Below are 17,343 nucleotides of genomic sequence, written 5' to 3'. Positions count from 1 at the left end.
CGACAATTCTTGGACCAGACTTGAATGAAAATGTGTGCGGACACAGATAATGGTGTAATGAAAAAGATGTCGGTGTATGTGTGACGATATGTCTGTATGTGTGTGCACTGACGAATAGTGATGCTCGTCCATATGAATCGTGTGAGTGATGGACGGGCAACATCCCTTCGCCCCTTCTTTTTGGTCGATCGGTTATCTTCTGCAGCCCATCATTGTCGTCGGAGAGAAAAGAGTTGCGGTTCAGGGGGTGGTCACGCGGAGCAAAGGTTGACGCAAGCTATCTGGGACAGCTTTTAATACCTAGTCACAGACGTTCTCGGTGTGATGGATTTCATTGTTGAGACAGAGATTAGAAATTTATGTTCGTTCAGGTTTCGTTCTGCTTTTGAGCACCGTAAAATTGAGTTTTAAAATTATACCGCAATTCTTTACAATCTGAGGACAAGAGGTCAAAGAAATTACAACATTCGCGCTACTCACCATCGTATCCACGCATCACGGCCGGTTTGGCAATCGACTGGGTCTCAACCTTGCCCGGTCCGGTCGTCTCCTCGTGCTGCAGGAAGGTGGCCCTTTACGGATGAAAACAAATTTGATTAGTATAAATTCAAACTCCACGCAGCAAAAACCACTCACTTTGACGGCGCCACGCTCTCCTCCACCATGGTCGACCCTCGTCGCCCTCGATGCCAAAGTGATCCTTGGCTTGCTTCTTCTTCAGGATGATGTCGATGTAGCCGGCAATCAGCTGCACGATCTGCTCGGCCTCCGTCGTCTGCACCGAGTAGTACTGGTCGGCGTAGTCGCCAAAGTCCAGCGTGAACGTGTTCGGCGAAGCGCCCCACCGCCGCACCGTCGTCAGCGGCCACGTCTTCAGGATCTCCTTGGTGTGCTCGTCCAACCGGAGCACCGAGCTCTTGGTGACGCCGAGCAGCCGCGGAACCAGCTTGTTCTTGCCGGTCATCTTCTCCTTGACCAGGAAGAACGTCACGCCGTACGTGGGCAGCTCGCGGGCCGTCTTCGTGTACAGATACTTGGCGTCCAGGTCGGACAGACCGACGTGCCGGCGGTGCTCGTTGAAGATCTTCTTCTCGATGTTCTTGACGCGCACGTACGAGCCCGGCAGGAACTCGCGGAGGCTGTTGGTAGGAAAATAAGGGTTTAGCTATTTTCTATGAAAGATTCATGCGATGGTATGTTCCCGGGATATCATATAGATTTCAAATTTAAATTTAATTAAATTTAATTTTATTAGCAGCAAATCTGTTTTTGCTTTTTGGGTGTTTTTGAAACCGCTTTGAGTCAGGGGTATTAAAAAACACCCAAAAACCTTTTCAAAAAAATCTCCGGAAATCCACTATTAAAAAATGGCTTTCATTTGTTACCTGCACATTAATCTTGTCATCCGACCTTTTTCAAATCGTCGTTTGTTTAAAAAATTATTTGTTTTGAAAAAAAAATCACCGCCCATTTTCGAATAGATCGAATTAAACCGACGAATAGGAGATCGTATATTAAGAGCGAGTTTTTCACCAATGTGTAACAGGTCGTATCGAAGTGCTCCGATTTGGATGAAACATTCAGCGTTTGTTTGTCTATACATGAGATGAACTCATGCTAAATATGAGCTCTCTACGACAAAGGGAAGTGGGGTTGAACGGGCTTTGAAGTTTGAGGTCGAAAAAACAAAAAAAATCCTAAAATTGCTCGCATTTCCGTAAAACTTCATCAAATCCAACTCTCTTAGATGCATTCGAAAGGTCTTTTAAAGCACTTCAAAATGAGCTATAGACATCCAGGATTGGTTTGACTTTTTCTCTTAGTTTTTGCAAATTACTGTCAAAAATGGATTTTTTTGAAACCCTAATATCTTTTTGCAACAGCCTCCAACACCCATACTCCTACAGGTCAAAAGTTAGGGAATTTCATGGACTATAAGCCTACGGTTATAACTTTTTGGCCAATCGCAGTTTTTCTCATAGTTTTTCGATTTCTCTATAACAAACATTTTACAACGTTAGTTATTGCCCTGTAGGCCGCCATAGCGACACTTTTTGGTCTCAATTTTGTCATATTCGGAATCCTCGAAAAATTTCACGCAAGTTAGAAGTATTGGAGTTGTAAATTTGAGTGGAAAAATTGCCATTTAGAATGAATTAAAATATTTTTAACAATTTGTTGGATTAGGGGTAAAACAGATTTTCGCCTACTTGATATAGCATTTGACGTTTTAATCATAGGGTGAATAAGATCTATTTCTTTTTTCAAAAATGTTTTATTTAATTAGTTTTTAAATTAAAATTGCAACTCCAATACTTCCAACTTGCGTGAAATTTTCCGAGGATTCCGAATATGACAAAATTGAGACCAAAAAGTGTCGCTATGGCGCACCTCGATACGACCTCTAGAACAAACCGAGTAATATTTACAAATACTGCCTCTTAAAACATTTTAATATTAAAGGGAACATCTTCAACTTAAAGCCGTATGAAGGGCCTATATAATCATTTTTATCATTTTAAATTAAATCTGGGTAATTCTCTACCAACTCACACGAAATCGGGAAAAGTTGCCCCGACCCCTCTTCGATTTGCGTGAAACTTTGTCCTAAGGGGTAACTTTTGTCCCTGATCACGAATCCGAGGTCCGTTTTTGATATCTCGTGACGGAGGGCGGTACGACCCTTCCATTTTTGAACATGCGAAAAAGAGGTGTTTTCAATAATTTGCAGCCTGAAACGGTGATGAGATAGAAATTTGGTGTCAAAGGGACTTTTATGTAAAATTAGACGCCCGATTTGATGGCGTACTCAGAATTCCGAAAAAACGTATTTTTCATCGAAAAAAACACTAAAAAAGTTTTAAAAATTCTCCCATTTTCCGTTACTCGACTGTAAAAAATTTTGGAACATGTCATTTTATGGGAAATTTAATGTACTTTTCGAATCTACATTGTCCCAGAAGGGTCATTTTTTCATTTAGAACAAAATTTTTCATTTTAAAATTTCGTGTTTTTTCTAACTTTGCAGGGTTATTTTTTAGAGTGTAACAATGTTCTACAAAGTTGTAGAACAAACAATTACAAAAATTTTGATATATAGACATAAGGGGTTTGCTTATAAACATCACAAGTTATCGCGATTTTACGAAAAAAAGTTTTGAAAAAGTTACTTTTTGCGTTTCTCTTTGTTTCGTCGTCCGTGTCTGTCGCGGGTGACCATGAACGGCCATGATCGATGACGACCAACTTTTTGAAACTTTTTTCGTAAAATCGTGATAACTTGTGATGTTTATAAGCATGTATATATATCAAAATTTTTAATTGTCTGCTCTACAACTTTGTAGAACACTGTTACACTCTAAAAATTAGAAAAACACGAAATTTAAAATGAAAAATTTTGTTCTAAATGAAAAATGACCCTTCTGGACAATGTAGATTCGAAAAGTACATTAAATTTCCCATAAAATGCCATGTTCCAAAATTTTACAGTCGAGTAACGGAAATTTTTAACACAGTGTTTTTTTCGATGAAAATACGTTTTCGGAATTCTGAGTACGCCATCAAATCGGGCGTCTAATACATAAAAGTCCCTTTGACACCAAATTTCTATCTCATCACCGTTTCAGGCTGCAAATTATTGAAAAACACCTCTTTTTCGCATGTGAAGGGTCGTACCGCCCTCCGTCACGAGATGGACCTCGGATTCGTGATCAGGGACAAAAGTTACCCCTTAGGACAAAGTTTCACGCAAATCGAAGAGGGGTCGGGGCAACTGCTGTGTGAGTTGGCGGAGAATTACCCATCTATAAGATTAGAAAACATTTGATTTTCTTAAATATATTTTCATTTTGAATACAGTCCAGAGGGCTTTTGTTAATTTGATTTGGTTAACCGCGGTGGATTTTCTTGAAATAATTCGAAATGTCAAAAATCCACCAAAGCATCTACCGGTGGATACTTTTCTACCACAGATTTTTGTGCGATCAATGTGGTAGATGCTTTGGTGGATTTTTGACAGTTCTAATTATTTCAAGAAAATCCACCGCGGTTAACCAAATCAAATTAACAAAAGCCCTCAGATTAGATTATTTGCAATCCTCGCCATCTTCACTGATAACTGACCCCAAAACTGCTCCAAAATTAGCCAATCCATAACATATTTCTGGGAGAAACTTTCCATACTTCAGGAAAATTTTCTCTGAAATCAAAACAAGATTTTTAAAGTTGTATTTTATTTTATGAAAAAGCTATACATTGAATTGAGGATTTTATTCAGTTTATTTATGTTTGAAGGGACAATTGCATGCAAAATTATCAAAATTTTCTTCTTTGAGTCAATATGTGTGAAGTGCAAAAATGTCTACGGATATTTTAAAAGTCTGAGATTTAAAACCAGAATTCAAATAATTTTCCAAATCACGAAAAAACACTAAATGATTCAACAAAAAATAAAATTCTCGTAAAATTCACAAAAATATTTCAAAATTTAAATAAATCTAGATTACTTTTTCAAAACAACCAATGTGCCATGGGTTTTTTTTATGTTCATATGACCTTTTGAAAAAGTAAGCGAGATATCAAAACAACAAAAATCTAAAAGTTTGGTCGTGTTCCTCATCTTAACAATTTTAAATTTTTTAGAAAATTCAACTGGCCGAGAAACAATAAAAAATACCATAAATCTTATCGTAACGGGGATCCCGGAAATTGTGCCAGAACGCTTTTTTGTGTTAGGTATATCAATAATTATTCAAACCAACTATCGAATTTCAACTTTACAATAAAAAAGTGTTTTTTTAGAAACATATTCAAGGAACATTGTGTTTTTGATTGGATGAAATTTCCTGTAATTTCGACATTTTTTTCCGTAATTTGACATGTTTACAAACTTCTAAAAAAATCATAGATTTGGGAGCTTTGTTTAGAAGTTTGGATACAAATTTCTTTTTTAATGAAAAATAAGAAAAATATACGAAAGAATGACATAGAAAATAAAACTTCTAAATATCAGTTCTTGATGCGAGCCTATGCAAGTTATTGTATTGTAGGTGCCTAAAATTGAAAATTCTTTCAGTGACTGAAAATGTTGCTTATAGTTCAGCAAAGTTTGAAATAAACTCGGGTAAAACTTAGGAAAATAATATATTCGACTTTTTTTCATAATTTGCATATATGTCTGAAGTTTTATTTCGAACTTTAGATATTTTGTTAAAATCACTCATCCAAAACGTGAGGGTCGTGCATAAACCACGTGGCCTTCAAACTTGAAATTTTCAACACCCCCAACCTTCTGTGGCTTTTTTCAATTTCAATTTATGTTTTTATTAGAATTTATCAGTTCTATTCCAGGATGTTACATTTAGTGTGGTTCAGGGCCCCTTGGAAATGCAAAAATGTCAGCAAACCTGCTGCATTGTTGATAAAATCATTGTTTGTTGTCCACAGAAGCTCCTCTGAAATTTTCAGCAAATTTGGTTCAGGTTTCGTCACAGCTCTTTAGCATTTAAGTTTGCATGGGGATTGCATGGGGAATCTGCAATTTTTTCATTTTCTAACAGCAAAAATCTTCTATTGAACCAAAAATCCTGAAACCTCACATATATATCAAAATAATATGGGGAACAATTTTCTAGAACACCCCAGGTTGATCTAAGCCGAACTGACTTAGTTATAAGTGGATTAAGTGAAGGTGTCGAAGTTGTATTTTCAAAGGGCCTCTTTCGCTAAATTTTCACCAGAAGGCTCACTTTGATCGATGGCAAATCGTTTGACAACTTGTTTGTTGTTAATGTCAGAAGAAAAAAGCTGGAATGGCGGTTTCAACTTCGGTGGAACAATTGAATAATTTTTTTCCCGTCTTTTCAGGTTTAATTTGAAGATGAGCTTTTGTCCAGCGCTGTGCATGACTTGGACAAGATCTGGAATCAAGGATTTTCTCCAGCAAATTGCTTAAGGCTTCTGTTTAGTGTGGGAGTTGATGGATTTCGTGGTGGTTAAAAGCTCAACCGACGTTCTCGCTCCGGCAATGTACGTGCCGCCAGAGGAGCTCCAACTACACTCTGCCGCTTCCACCTTCTGGGAGGGAGATTGATTTGTGGCTTTTAGTTGCACCTGCAATCTTCGTCACCGGTCGGTACCTTTGAAATTTGGAATCAGGAATTTGAATATGAATAAAAACTAAAATGAATCAGGTGGGATTCGAATTCACACCTTTGGATTGATAGTCTGGGACGCTAAGCAGTCGGCTATCAGAAGGTATACACTCTAGCAGTGAATTGATCCGTAGTGTTAAAACATGTTATCTCTTCTTCTCATATTATTAAATACGCGCTGATCCCTGATTTGCCTGAGGGGATTGGAAGTCTAAATATAGATCGAGTTTCCTTCAGATGCTTGCTTCTATGTTTAGGCGGGGCCGAACAATGCCCAGCGACCTCGGAATTGGACCGCAAGGAGCTCTGTCATTCTGAAATGGGTCGTTGGAAGCAGCGCGAGGGCTATCACCACCTAATACCCGGGTCTGAGATAAGCTGTATCAGCATTCGGCATGTACAAAGTCTGATACAAATTATACTTTCCCATAATTTCGCTACCGGTTAGCGGGTATTGGATTGGACCACACACACACACACCTGCAATCTTCGTCACCGGTACAGCGTTTTAGTGCCGAATATTCTTGTGGGACGGCCAACAGGCGTTACATCTTCTTTTAAACCGGACATGCCTAGAAGGGGGGCCTGCTTAGCGATGAAGGCCAGCAGACTGAGGGTTGTCGTCCTTTACGGTTATGGCGCGGGGGAGGTCATTATCAGACGTAATCAGATGCCGCACAGGACTTATACTGACTAAGCTGACCAATCCAGATGCACGTCCCCTACGGAATCACCTTTCATCGGTAACGGGCGTGAACTGTCCACTCGAACTTCTGGATAACATAGATTGACTAGATTTAGGATACTTTTGTGGGTAATCGCCGTGTGCCGGATCTGGTCTCATCCCTGTTGGTCTGGATTCAATACCATCAAACCCCGGTGGCATTTTGCGAGACAGAACTTGTCTGATCACACCTTCCGTTGGAAGGGAAATTGAATGTCAGTCCTGGCCTAACCCAGCATCTTGGTCGTAAGCTCAGTCCAGGTGTAGGAGTCCTTGGGAAACAAATCTGCCTCGGTAGCGTCGCTGGTCGGCAGTTGGATCCACAATCCAAGCGTCCTTCCTACGGTCATCCGTGCTCAAGGTTGCCTACTGTTCCAATGGTGAACAAACTGACCGCCAGAGTTTGACCAGAGTGAAGCCACGCGAAGCAGTGGTAGGGTTTTAGTCCTGAGGGTGTCGAAGGGCTACTCCCGGACACGGTGAATTAAAGAGCTGATCTGGAGAATATCGATTATCCACAAAGGTATCCTAAATCTAGTCAATCTATGTTATCCAGAAGTTCGAGTGGACAGTTCACGCCCGTTACCGATGAAAGGTGATTCCGTAAGGGTGCGTGCATCTGGATTGGTCAGCTTAGTCAGTATAAGTCCTGTGCGGCATCTGATTACGTCTGATAATGACCTCCCCCGCGCCATAACCGTAAAGGACGACAACCCTCAGTCTGCTGGCCTTCATCGCTAAGCAGGCTCCCCTTCTAGGCATGTCCGGTTTAAAAGAAGATGTAACGCCTGTTGGCCGTCCCACAAGAATATTCGGCACTAAAACGCTGTACCGGTGACGAAGATTGCAGGTGCAACTAAAAGCCACAAATCAATCTCCCTCCCAGAAGGTGGAAGCGGCAGAGTGTAGTTGGAGCTCCTCTGGCGGCACGTACATTGCCGGAGCGAGAACGTCGGTTGAGCTTTTAACCACCACGAAATCCATCAACTCCCACACTAAACAGAAGCCTTAAGCAATTTGCTGGAGAAAATCCTTGATTCCAGATCTTGTCCAAGTCATGCACAGCGCTGGACAAAAGCTCATCTTCAAATTAAACCTGAAAAGACGGGAAAAAATTATTCAATTGTTCCACCGAAGTTGAAACCGCCATTCCAGCTTTTTTCTTCTGACATTAACAACAAACAAGTTGTCAAACGATTTGCCATCGATCAAAGTGAGCCTTCTGGTGAAAATTTAGCGAAAGAGGCCCTTTGGAAAATACAACTTCGACACCTTCACTTAATCCACTTATAACTAAGTCAGTTCGGCTTAGATCAACCTGGGGTGTTCTAGAAAATTGTTCCCCATATTATTTTTGATATATATGTGAGGTTTCAGGATTTTTGGTTCAATAGAAGATTTTTTGCTGTTAGAAAATGAAAAAATTGCAGATTCCCCATGCAATCCCCATGCAAACTTAAATGCTAAAGAGCTGTGACGAAACCTGAACCAAATTTGCTGAAAATTTCAGAGGAGCTTCTGTGGACAACAAACAATGATTTTATCAACAATGCAGCAGGTTTGCTGACATTTTTGCATTTCCAAGGGGCCCTGAACCACACTAATGTTACATTTGCAATTCAGAGATTTGGAGAACCATTCAACTGAGATCAATTCACAAGCCTTTGCAGGGAGGGTACATATATCTAGGTTTAGATTTTGTTAGCTGAGTGCTCTTTTAGGGAGAATAAATTTTGAGAAAAAACCTTAGATCTATGTCTGCGGCTTTTTCTCAACTTTTGTATGGTTTTTTGCTATTCTTAAAATACATAAATCAAAAACTGACGATTTTAAACATGAAAGCTGTAAAATTATTTCATCTTTTTTTTTTAAATTGACCTTCGTCATGTACAAGGGACCAGTTTAACGAGTCTTCACTTAAATTGTGAGCCATTTTTGCAGATTTACATGTATGTAACCCTTTAAACTGGGCGCTCGATAACCATGCTTTAGCCCAGTGATCGAAGGGTACATGGATGCAATAATCAATTTCAACAAATCTAAATTAAATTTTAAGTTATAACAAAATGTCAAGCCACAACAAATTATTATTAAATTTTAATTTTATGTTGTGGACTTATTTATGGGTTACTTTTATTTTTCTATTTTAATTACAAAAAAAGTTGTTTTTCTTTTTTGTCATAGTCTTATACCTGCTTTAGCGAGCAGCCTTTGGTAACTTACTATGCTCTACATGACATAAATTTGAAAAATATTTGCAATGTTCTAAATAAAAAGAAACAATTTAGCTATAAATTCGCTATAAATAGGCACAAAGGACAAACTAAAAGATTTCCACATTTACCTATACATTGGTTCAAATGAAAATGCCCTTAGGACTGCCTTTTGAACTAATTTTGCCTGTGCAAATTTGAATATTGCCTAAACATTTAAAAAATGCAGTCCGTTCTCGATTTCAACTTATTTTCATAATGAAAAAATCAATATAAAAAACCATTCTATTTATTTATTTTATTGTAGTTATATTTTAAAAATATTTAAAAACAACTTCTAGAAGTACTTTGACAACTTTTTTGTTAACGAACGAGAAAGTAATTTTAGAATAATTAGTAAAGTTTTCGAGTGATTTCCAAGACTTTCTTGAGTAAGAAAGGCAAACAATAAATAAAATTGTAACCCGTCTTTTGCATAACTAGCATTTTTTTTACTAAATCATAAATCATGAATCGGAAAGAGATATTTGGAAACGGGAACATTAAATTTTTTTAAATAAAAACTATTTATACTCACTCCAAAAATCCCGGCTTGTGCTTGCTTTCGTTGTAGTCGCCAAACTGAATCTGCACCTGGATGCCGGCAAACTCGCACGCTTTCTCCTGCGTAACCGGGTGCGTTCCGTCCAGGATGGCATCCCGGGCCTGCACGTACAGCAGATTCAGCTGCACGGGATCGCGCGAGTCGATGTTCTGGTCGGAGTAGAAGAACTTTCGCCTCAGCAGCACCGTTTCCGACTCGTCGATGCCCTGCTCGCGCAGGGTTTTTCCCACGTCGACCCAGTTGATTTCGTCGTCGGTGCGGAGCTTCTTGCGCAGCGATTCCATCTTGGAGTCACGCTCCTTCTCGGCGACCTTCCGGCGCAGGGTCAGGGTGCCCATGTTGGACTTGTTGTCGGGGAGATTTTCGTTCTGGGATTCGGGGTCTTCGCGGACGAGCCCGTACTCTTCGTGGTTTGTGATGCCGATCTTGGTGCAGATGACGACCATGAGCTGGGACACGGGCTGGGAATCGTCCACGAGGATGGTTTTGATGGCACCGTCGAGCATTCGGACGCGCAGATTGCGGTGCTTCCTTCGGTACTCCAGCATGTCCAGGTTGCGGAGTAGGTAGTAGCCCAGGTTGCGGGCCGGCTCGAGCCAGACGCCCTGCCGGGTGTCCTCATCGGCCAGGAAGAGGCCAAATTCCTGCGCCTGGCCCTGGACCGCTTCGGCGAATTTGTCCTTGATGATGCGGCAGGCGTCGAAGACGGTCGTGTTCGGGTCAAACTGGATCGTCTTTGTGACCCGGCCACCCTCCAGGCTGATCCGGAGCGAAAGGGCCGACATTTTCTGCTGCTGCTGGCGGCAACGGCACGCGACGGCTGCGGTTCGTGAGTGACACTGCAGAAAAGGGGCGAGACAAGGGAAGAAATTAGATTACGACTCGTCGTTGTTGTCGGGGCAAAAATCGATAAATTTAAATGTGGATTTTGCTTTCACAATGCGGTGTGTGCTTTTTTTTTTCAACGCTCTAATTTCAACACGAAGCAGGTCCTAATGACAACGCCCAGGCCGAGCCACGAGGAGGAGGAGGAGGACATCATGAATGATGGGCGAGCGTGAAAATGAATGTTGAGTTCTTCCGCCTTCTCCCACTCTTTTCAGTTGAAGGGAAAACTTTCCCATAAATTGTGTTTTTGCCGGTCGTCCTCGTCATCCGGTGAGAGATGAGGGGTAATGAGCGGAATTCCAGGCAAGAAGCCGCGGTGCCGCAGCAGCAGTTAAAGTTGAGCGGATTCCGGAAAATTTTCCCCCCTCGGACGATGGCGAAGCCGCGGTAATTTTATATCCTTGAAGGATTTTTGAGATTATTGGGGTTGGGGGGCAGGTGGCACCTGCTCATGCTGGGGAACTTGTGGGTAGGAAGTAAAAGCGATTTGGCAAACGGTGAAATATATTAATCAAAATTCATTTAGCGTGATCGAAGAAGTTGTTGAACGACGTTCACAAAAAATGGAAGCGGAAATGCTTCAGACACGGTTTGCGGGAAGTTGTTGGTCAAATAATGGATTGTACATGACTTCGTGTTATTATTTTTATCTCTTTCTTTTATGTAATTTTTTTAGTTTTTTTTTTTCAGTATTAAGGTAATTTAAATCTTGTCAAATTAATTTTATCAAATACTTTCATGAAAACCCAAAACCAAATCATTCAATTTTGAAGAAAATTCATGTTTTTTTTTCAAATCACAAATACAATCTTGATGAAAAAAAGTCACACAAAAACAAATAGGGGAAATATACCCATTTTAATCACACTAAGCCGTTCGACCAATTCTCATCACTATTGCCGTCTTTCGCTATTACATCAACATTTTTAGATGTATCAACAATGAAGAGTCGCTTGCTCACTTTTATTTGAGCTATTTATTACTTTGTAACAGTCAAAAACACTTTATTTAAGCTGTAATTCATGATCAAAGTGCTGATAGGCCGATAATAGAAATAGGCTGAGAAAGGGTATAGTTCCCCTATGTACACCTTTTTCACGCTGAACCAACATTAACACACTTCTATAGATCTATTTTCAATTCTTTATGTTTGCTGCTCGCAGCAAAAAAAAGTAGAGGGTGAATGAAAAGCGCTCGTCAATCGATTTGAACCACACCGGATTAGGACGAGTCCTTAGGATGGTGCCATATGTTGTACGGCATTGTTGGCTTACTTTCCGTCACAATTCCGTAACAGGAAAAACGTCCTTCTTCTATGGATTACCGACTGATGAAGGTATTTCAAACCAGTAGGACATCAATCATAATTAGAAGATTCAGAATAAAAATTTGTGGAGGAAATTAAAAAAAATCGATTTGCCTAACTACCTCCCCTTAACCAAACAGATTATCCCTAAAAATGAGCTGAGATTGTCTACCCAATAAAATACGCTTGAGAATGATATCGAGTTCGAGTGTGAAAACAGTAACATGATCCCGAAAGACGACGTGCTTCAGCACAAAGAAAAAATATTTGATTATGAAATTCAATTAGGCCTTCAACGGATGGAGGAGAGGACAGGCAGATTGATGGGGGAGTTTCTCCCACATCTAGGAGAGAAAAACATCCTACAACTTTCACTTTTCCGAAGAAGTAACTCTAATAAAAGCAGTATGCCTTGATTTTTTTCTAGACAAAAGATAATAAACTCCCCAACAACCCCTTAATTCATAAAATAACCCTTAACGGTTTCCCTTTTGGCTCATTTTATTGATTTATGCTGTGGGCACGAACTCCTCCAACATTTCACCAAGAAAGAGGACATCAACCAGCCGCGCCATGTGGCCGTCGCCGTCCCTTTCAAGCGCAATCTCAGTGATTCAGAGAGAGAAAGAGAGGATAATGTTCAAAATTATCTGTCACCAGAAGGAAATCGGTCCACAGTCCTCACCCCTTAAACATGGTTTGGCTGCCTGTCACACGCTTCAACAAACTGTCAAGTACATCTTGGCAGTCGTTCTGTCTGGGTCCCCAACATGAACAGTTTCGACCAACGATTATAATAATTTCCAACAGATAACTACAACACTCTGTTGCTGTTTTTGGTCATACGGCGGTGACGACGGCAGCATGTGTGCGGTCCGATGTCATTATTGGTCAGTTTTTTGGAGGAAGGGTTGAAGTATTTACACGGAAAAAAATCAATTCTCAAAATCGTGAATGCAAGAACCACGAAGGAATATATTCACGTTTATAGTGCAAATGCACCATATTCATGAATAAATTCCTTCGTGGTTCTCATATTTGTAAACTTAATTCACGATTACGAGAATTGATTTTTTTTTCTGTGTATCATCAAAATTTAATTAGATTTTCGGGTTTTTAAAGGCACTTATCTTAATAATAATAACTGATGATATTTGTTAAAATTGGAGACTTAGACTTAGGCTTAGGTTTCATAAAAATAACACTTTTTCAGTTGATTTTTGTATAATCATTTTGTTCTTTTAACTTTTGAAGCAGATTGCAGTTTGTTAAACAAATTTAATTTATAAAAATATTAAATATTTTTATTTTAAATTTGTTGAAATTTTGGTGAAAACATATTGAATAATATTTTATACTGACAGGCCTCTGATAATTTGTTTTATTTGGTACAATTTTTAAATTAAGAACAATCAATTTCATGAGCACTAATCTAAAACTTGAAGGTTTCTTTCACAATTTTAAACTATTTGGACATGATATAAAAATCACAAAAAGGCCATTGCATATTTTATCTCAAATAAAAATATCAAAGGACAAAAAGAAATATCGCAACAAATTTAAATTTTTATTGAAAAAAAACTATTAATAACTTTTGAAAACTGTTTAGAACACATTGTATGATCTTTATTTAAGCATCTTTAATCAAATATAAAAGCTTTCAAATTATGGGGCCAATTTTTGCATTTTTTGTACATTAGCATAACCATTATAATAATAAAAATAAGCATTATGGGATACTTTTTTCTTCAACATTTTTAAGTTGCGATTGAAACATGATTTTTTTTTCTGCCTAACTTCTAATGTTATCTTGCTATGTTTTATTGCTGAAAATATTTTAAAATGTTATACTAAATTTATTCAAATTATCAAAGGATTAAAACAAACCGCATGGACTAATTTTAAACTAAATTTTTCATTGAAAAAATGTTGAAAACTGGCACGAAAAATCAACCATGATTTTAAAAAACTAATTACAAACATTTGCAAAATACACTGAAAGACAAAAACACTCCACTTTTATGAGATTATTCGATTTTTAAGTTTAAAAGTCAAATTTAAAGGTGAGCCCACGATTTTTTTTCGGTCAAAATTTTTGTCATAATAAGATGTTGCAAAAAGACTCACGTAAAATGCAGGATGGAGCAACTCACCTAAAAAAACAAAAATCATTTACTGAAAGATAAACTTATGGCAAATTGGACGAGCTTTCCGGTAAAAATGTTTTCGAGACTGTAAAATCAAGTCTGTCATATATTAATTGCCAAAAACCATCAAAAAACCTATTTTTTCAACGTTTTTTATTTTTTAAACCGCTGCATATTCACAAGGATTGGACATAGGAAAATGGTCAATATGGAGACTTTTATGTAAAATTGTCTGGAGAATCGACTCTCGTGTTCGTTTTTTGAATATTTTGATGTTTAAAGCACTTTAAAAAAAATAGTTTCAGTAAATGATTTTTATATTTTTTTTTGGATTTTGCGTGAGTCTTTTTGTAACATCTTAGGCTATATTCACAAAAAAAATTAACGAAAAAAAATCGTGGGCTTACTTTCAAATTTGACTTATAAAATTAAAAATCAAAAAATCTAATAAATGTGGAGTGTTTTTTTGTTTCAGTGTTTGTCTACAAGTTTGTGTTTGACCACTTTTTGATACGATGCAACGGCTTCGAGATACAGCAATATTAAAATTACGAAATACAAAAATATTTAAAACACTTACGCCCTTCTCAAATGTCATTATCGAGTGAAACTGGCTCCATATACACAAAAATGGCTTATATAAGCGTAGGATAACATTTCTACAAAGATGCATTGAAATCGGAGAGGGACGAGAAAAAAGTACCTAAAAAATTACTGTTTTGAGCTGGAATTGCTCGAATGTCTTTTTATTCGTTGGATGACTTAAACAAAATTGACACTTAAGTTTAAGAGGTATTTTTACTAACATTCGCTATGGTAGTAATTTTTTTTATTTAAAGTTTTGTTCCTCATGCTCTCTCCCTATATTCATGTCTAATTTTAAGTAAATGCCTTAGTCACAAAATCGATTGTGTCTGAAAAAAAGGTTTGTAAATGTTCCCAAAGTCAAGGTTTGCTTTGTTCGATTAATGTTATAATAACAGAGATCCTTAGATCAAAACATTGCCATCAGACAAAAATTAATCAAAATCCATATCTGTGGTCCAATATTTATAAATTAAAATGATCAGAACATTCGAAATTGAATAACTAATGGAAAACTAAATTCTTCACTAATCTAATCTAATCTAATCTAATCAGACCCTAGCGCAGCCAATCTTTCGAAGGGATCCTGGAGAGTGCCTTAGGTTAGATGACGCCTAGCACTCTTCTTGTCATTTATTAACATTTGTAGTGCGCCATTGCATTGAAATGCATTGAGACATCACAAGCGTTAAAGCGGCCAGGCCTACTGCGTAAAGCCGTATCGCAGAGATGACTCGTTATTGGGTTGAGTTTGAGCACTAAGTGTTCGAACAACAACACAATTCTGAATCGACAGGGGAGGAAGAAGCGTGGGGACACACCACCATACGCTCCGAGATTTGGTTGTATTCGTTGGGAGCACCATGCTAAGAAGTTTTGGTACTCCGGGAGGGAAAACTAAATTCTTCACTATGTATGAAAACAAATTTTTATATTTTTTGATAATTTCAAGAAAAAAAATGTTCGCAGAATAGCTTGGAAATTGAATAACCTTTATCTAGTGAGAAAAAGCCCATTCCAACCTTATTATTGTTTACCTAGTCCTTGCCATTGCACAAACATCAACCCCCGGTTATTAATTAAGACCCTGGCCGCCCTAATCGAATGCAACGATGGGAAGGATTTCGGTCACATGTTGACCGTTTGCCCGGCGCGTTCCGTCCCGTTCGTGTACATAATTATATGTGTTGCTCTTCCCCCGGTTAGGTCAACCTTCAGGTCAACGGGAGAGCAGGGGTAAAGGGCCCAAGGATCGTTATCACACAACTATATCCTTCAATGGTGCGTGAGAATGATATGTTTATGGTTATGCCGCTTGTCCCGAACTCCCCGCACAACACCCCTCGAATTGTAACAATCTGTGTACGAACGCGCGCACACACACAGACAAACAGACCGAGACCGAGTCGTTGGAAACATTCGGTGAATGTTTTCTGTGTGTACATTTGTACGAGTGTATGTTTGTTTGTGTGCGCACACACTTTTGTGATGTTTATTCCGGTGCGAGCGCGATTGTTGCTCTGCGATAGTTCTGCTCACTTTGGACAAGGATCGCAGGACGAAAGGTGTGTGTTTGTGCAGGCGGAATCAACAATAAAGCTCATGATTTACGATTCCGTGGGTTTCTTCCCCTCTCACTTCAAATTTAGCGTCCCTAACCCACTGAAACACTTTTGAAAATTGGGTACTAAAGTCCTATGTAAATTTTTATGTACAACGGTTAAAAACACGATTAAAAACCATTTCTGATCACTTTTTTTTTCATTTTAATGCAAATTTTTTTTTTTGACAAGACAACATTTTTTCGATGGATCAACTATGGTCCCCTTGGAACGAACTGTCAAGTAGGAGCATTTCTGTAAAGAAGGACCGCGAGGTTAATTTTTCAAAATTGATTTAAAAATCCATTTCAAACTCTTTGTGGTCGTACAAAGGGCCATTGTACTCAGAAAAATAAGCTTTATCGCTGTAAACAATAATATCAGCAATCTAAGCTTCATTTTAGGATCCAATTGTTTGATTAAATCCATGAAAAAAGATTTCGAAGTTTTTTATTTTTCCAAAGAAAACGAACTTTTTTAAAGTTAAATTTTTACTAGTGTACAATTATTTTCCCAGCAAACGCCAAGTTATAGTTCAAACCGGCTGGAAAAGGGATTATGCACCTACAGCCAACCTTGCGTGCATCTGTGCGAAAACCCCCCGGTTGAGCGACCTCTGGTGGCCAACACTGTTGGTCGCGCCTGGATGTATACAAAAATCAGTGGCAGCGCCTGTTGACACCACCTCGTGGGCGTGAAACTGGGTTCGCGGGGGTGCGAATAATTTATCTCCAAATCGCGCGGTTCGTCGCGTGGTACACACATAATTCATCATTTTTGGCTTTTGTGTGCGGAGGGCGTGGAGTGGGGTTCTATTTTTTTTTTTTGCTTATTTTGAGAACTGTTTGCGATGGTTCTACCAGATTCTGCTACAATGATTGATGTTCATCAACACAGAGCGGTACAATTCTGATGTGTCAATTGGGTGTGGATATCTGCGGATATTTTATGATGTGTGACGCCCAGCGAACGGAGCTGTTTCTGGTTAATTGATTGTGTCACACTCAACAACAAAAATATGTGTGCATTTGAGATAAGTTTCACAAGAAAACAGCCTTTTTAAACAAGTCATAATGAATAAAATACATGAGCATTCATTAGTCAACTGGCCTGTTACAGGTCT

The 17,343-nt window shown here is 38.7% G+C and overlaps 1 protein-coding gene across 1 annotated transcript in view; it reads right to left on the bottom strand.

Moving 5' to 3' along the window:
• The window catches only part of LOC6044571 (talin-2), a 91,900-nt gene that overhangs the window by 17,905 nt on the left and 56,652 nt on the right, over window positions 1-17,343 (bottom strand). The window contains 4 exon segments of the mRNA XM_038264444.1: window positions 481-572; window positions 637-670; window positions 673-1,139; window positions 9,667-10,532. Coding sequence (XP_038120372.1) covers window positions 481-572; window positions 637-670; window positions 673-1,139; window positions 9,667-10,478 — 1,405 coding nt within the window. The 5' untranslated portion in view covers window positions 10,479-10,532.

Source organism: Culex quinquefasciatus, chromosome 3 (assembly GCF_015732765.1).
Source record: "Culex quinquefasciatus strain JHB chromosome 3, VPISU_Cqui_1.0_pri_paternal, whole genome shotgun sequence".
NCBI classification, from domain to species: domain Eukaryota; kingdom Metazoa; phylum Arthropoda; class Insecta; order Diptera; family Culicidae; genus Culex; species Culex quinquefasciatus.
The sequence above is the reverse complement of the archived record's forward strand: the minus strand, read 5'-3'. Positions and strand labels throughout refer to the sequence as shown.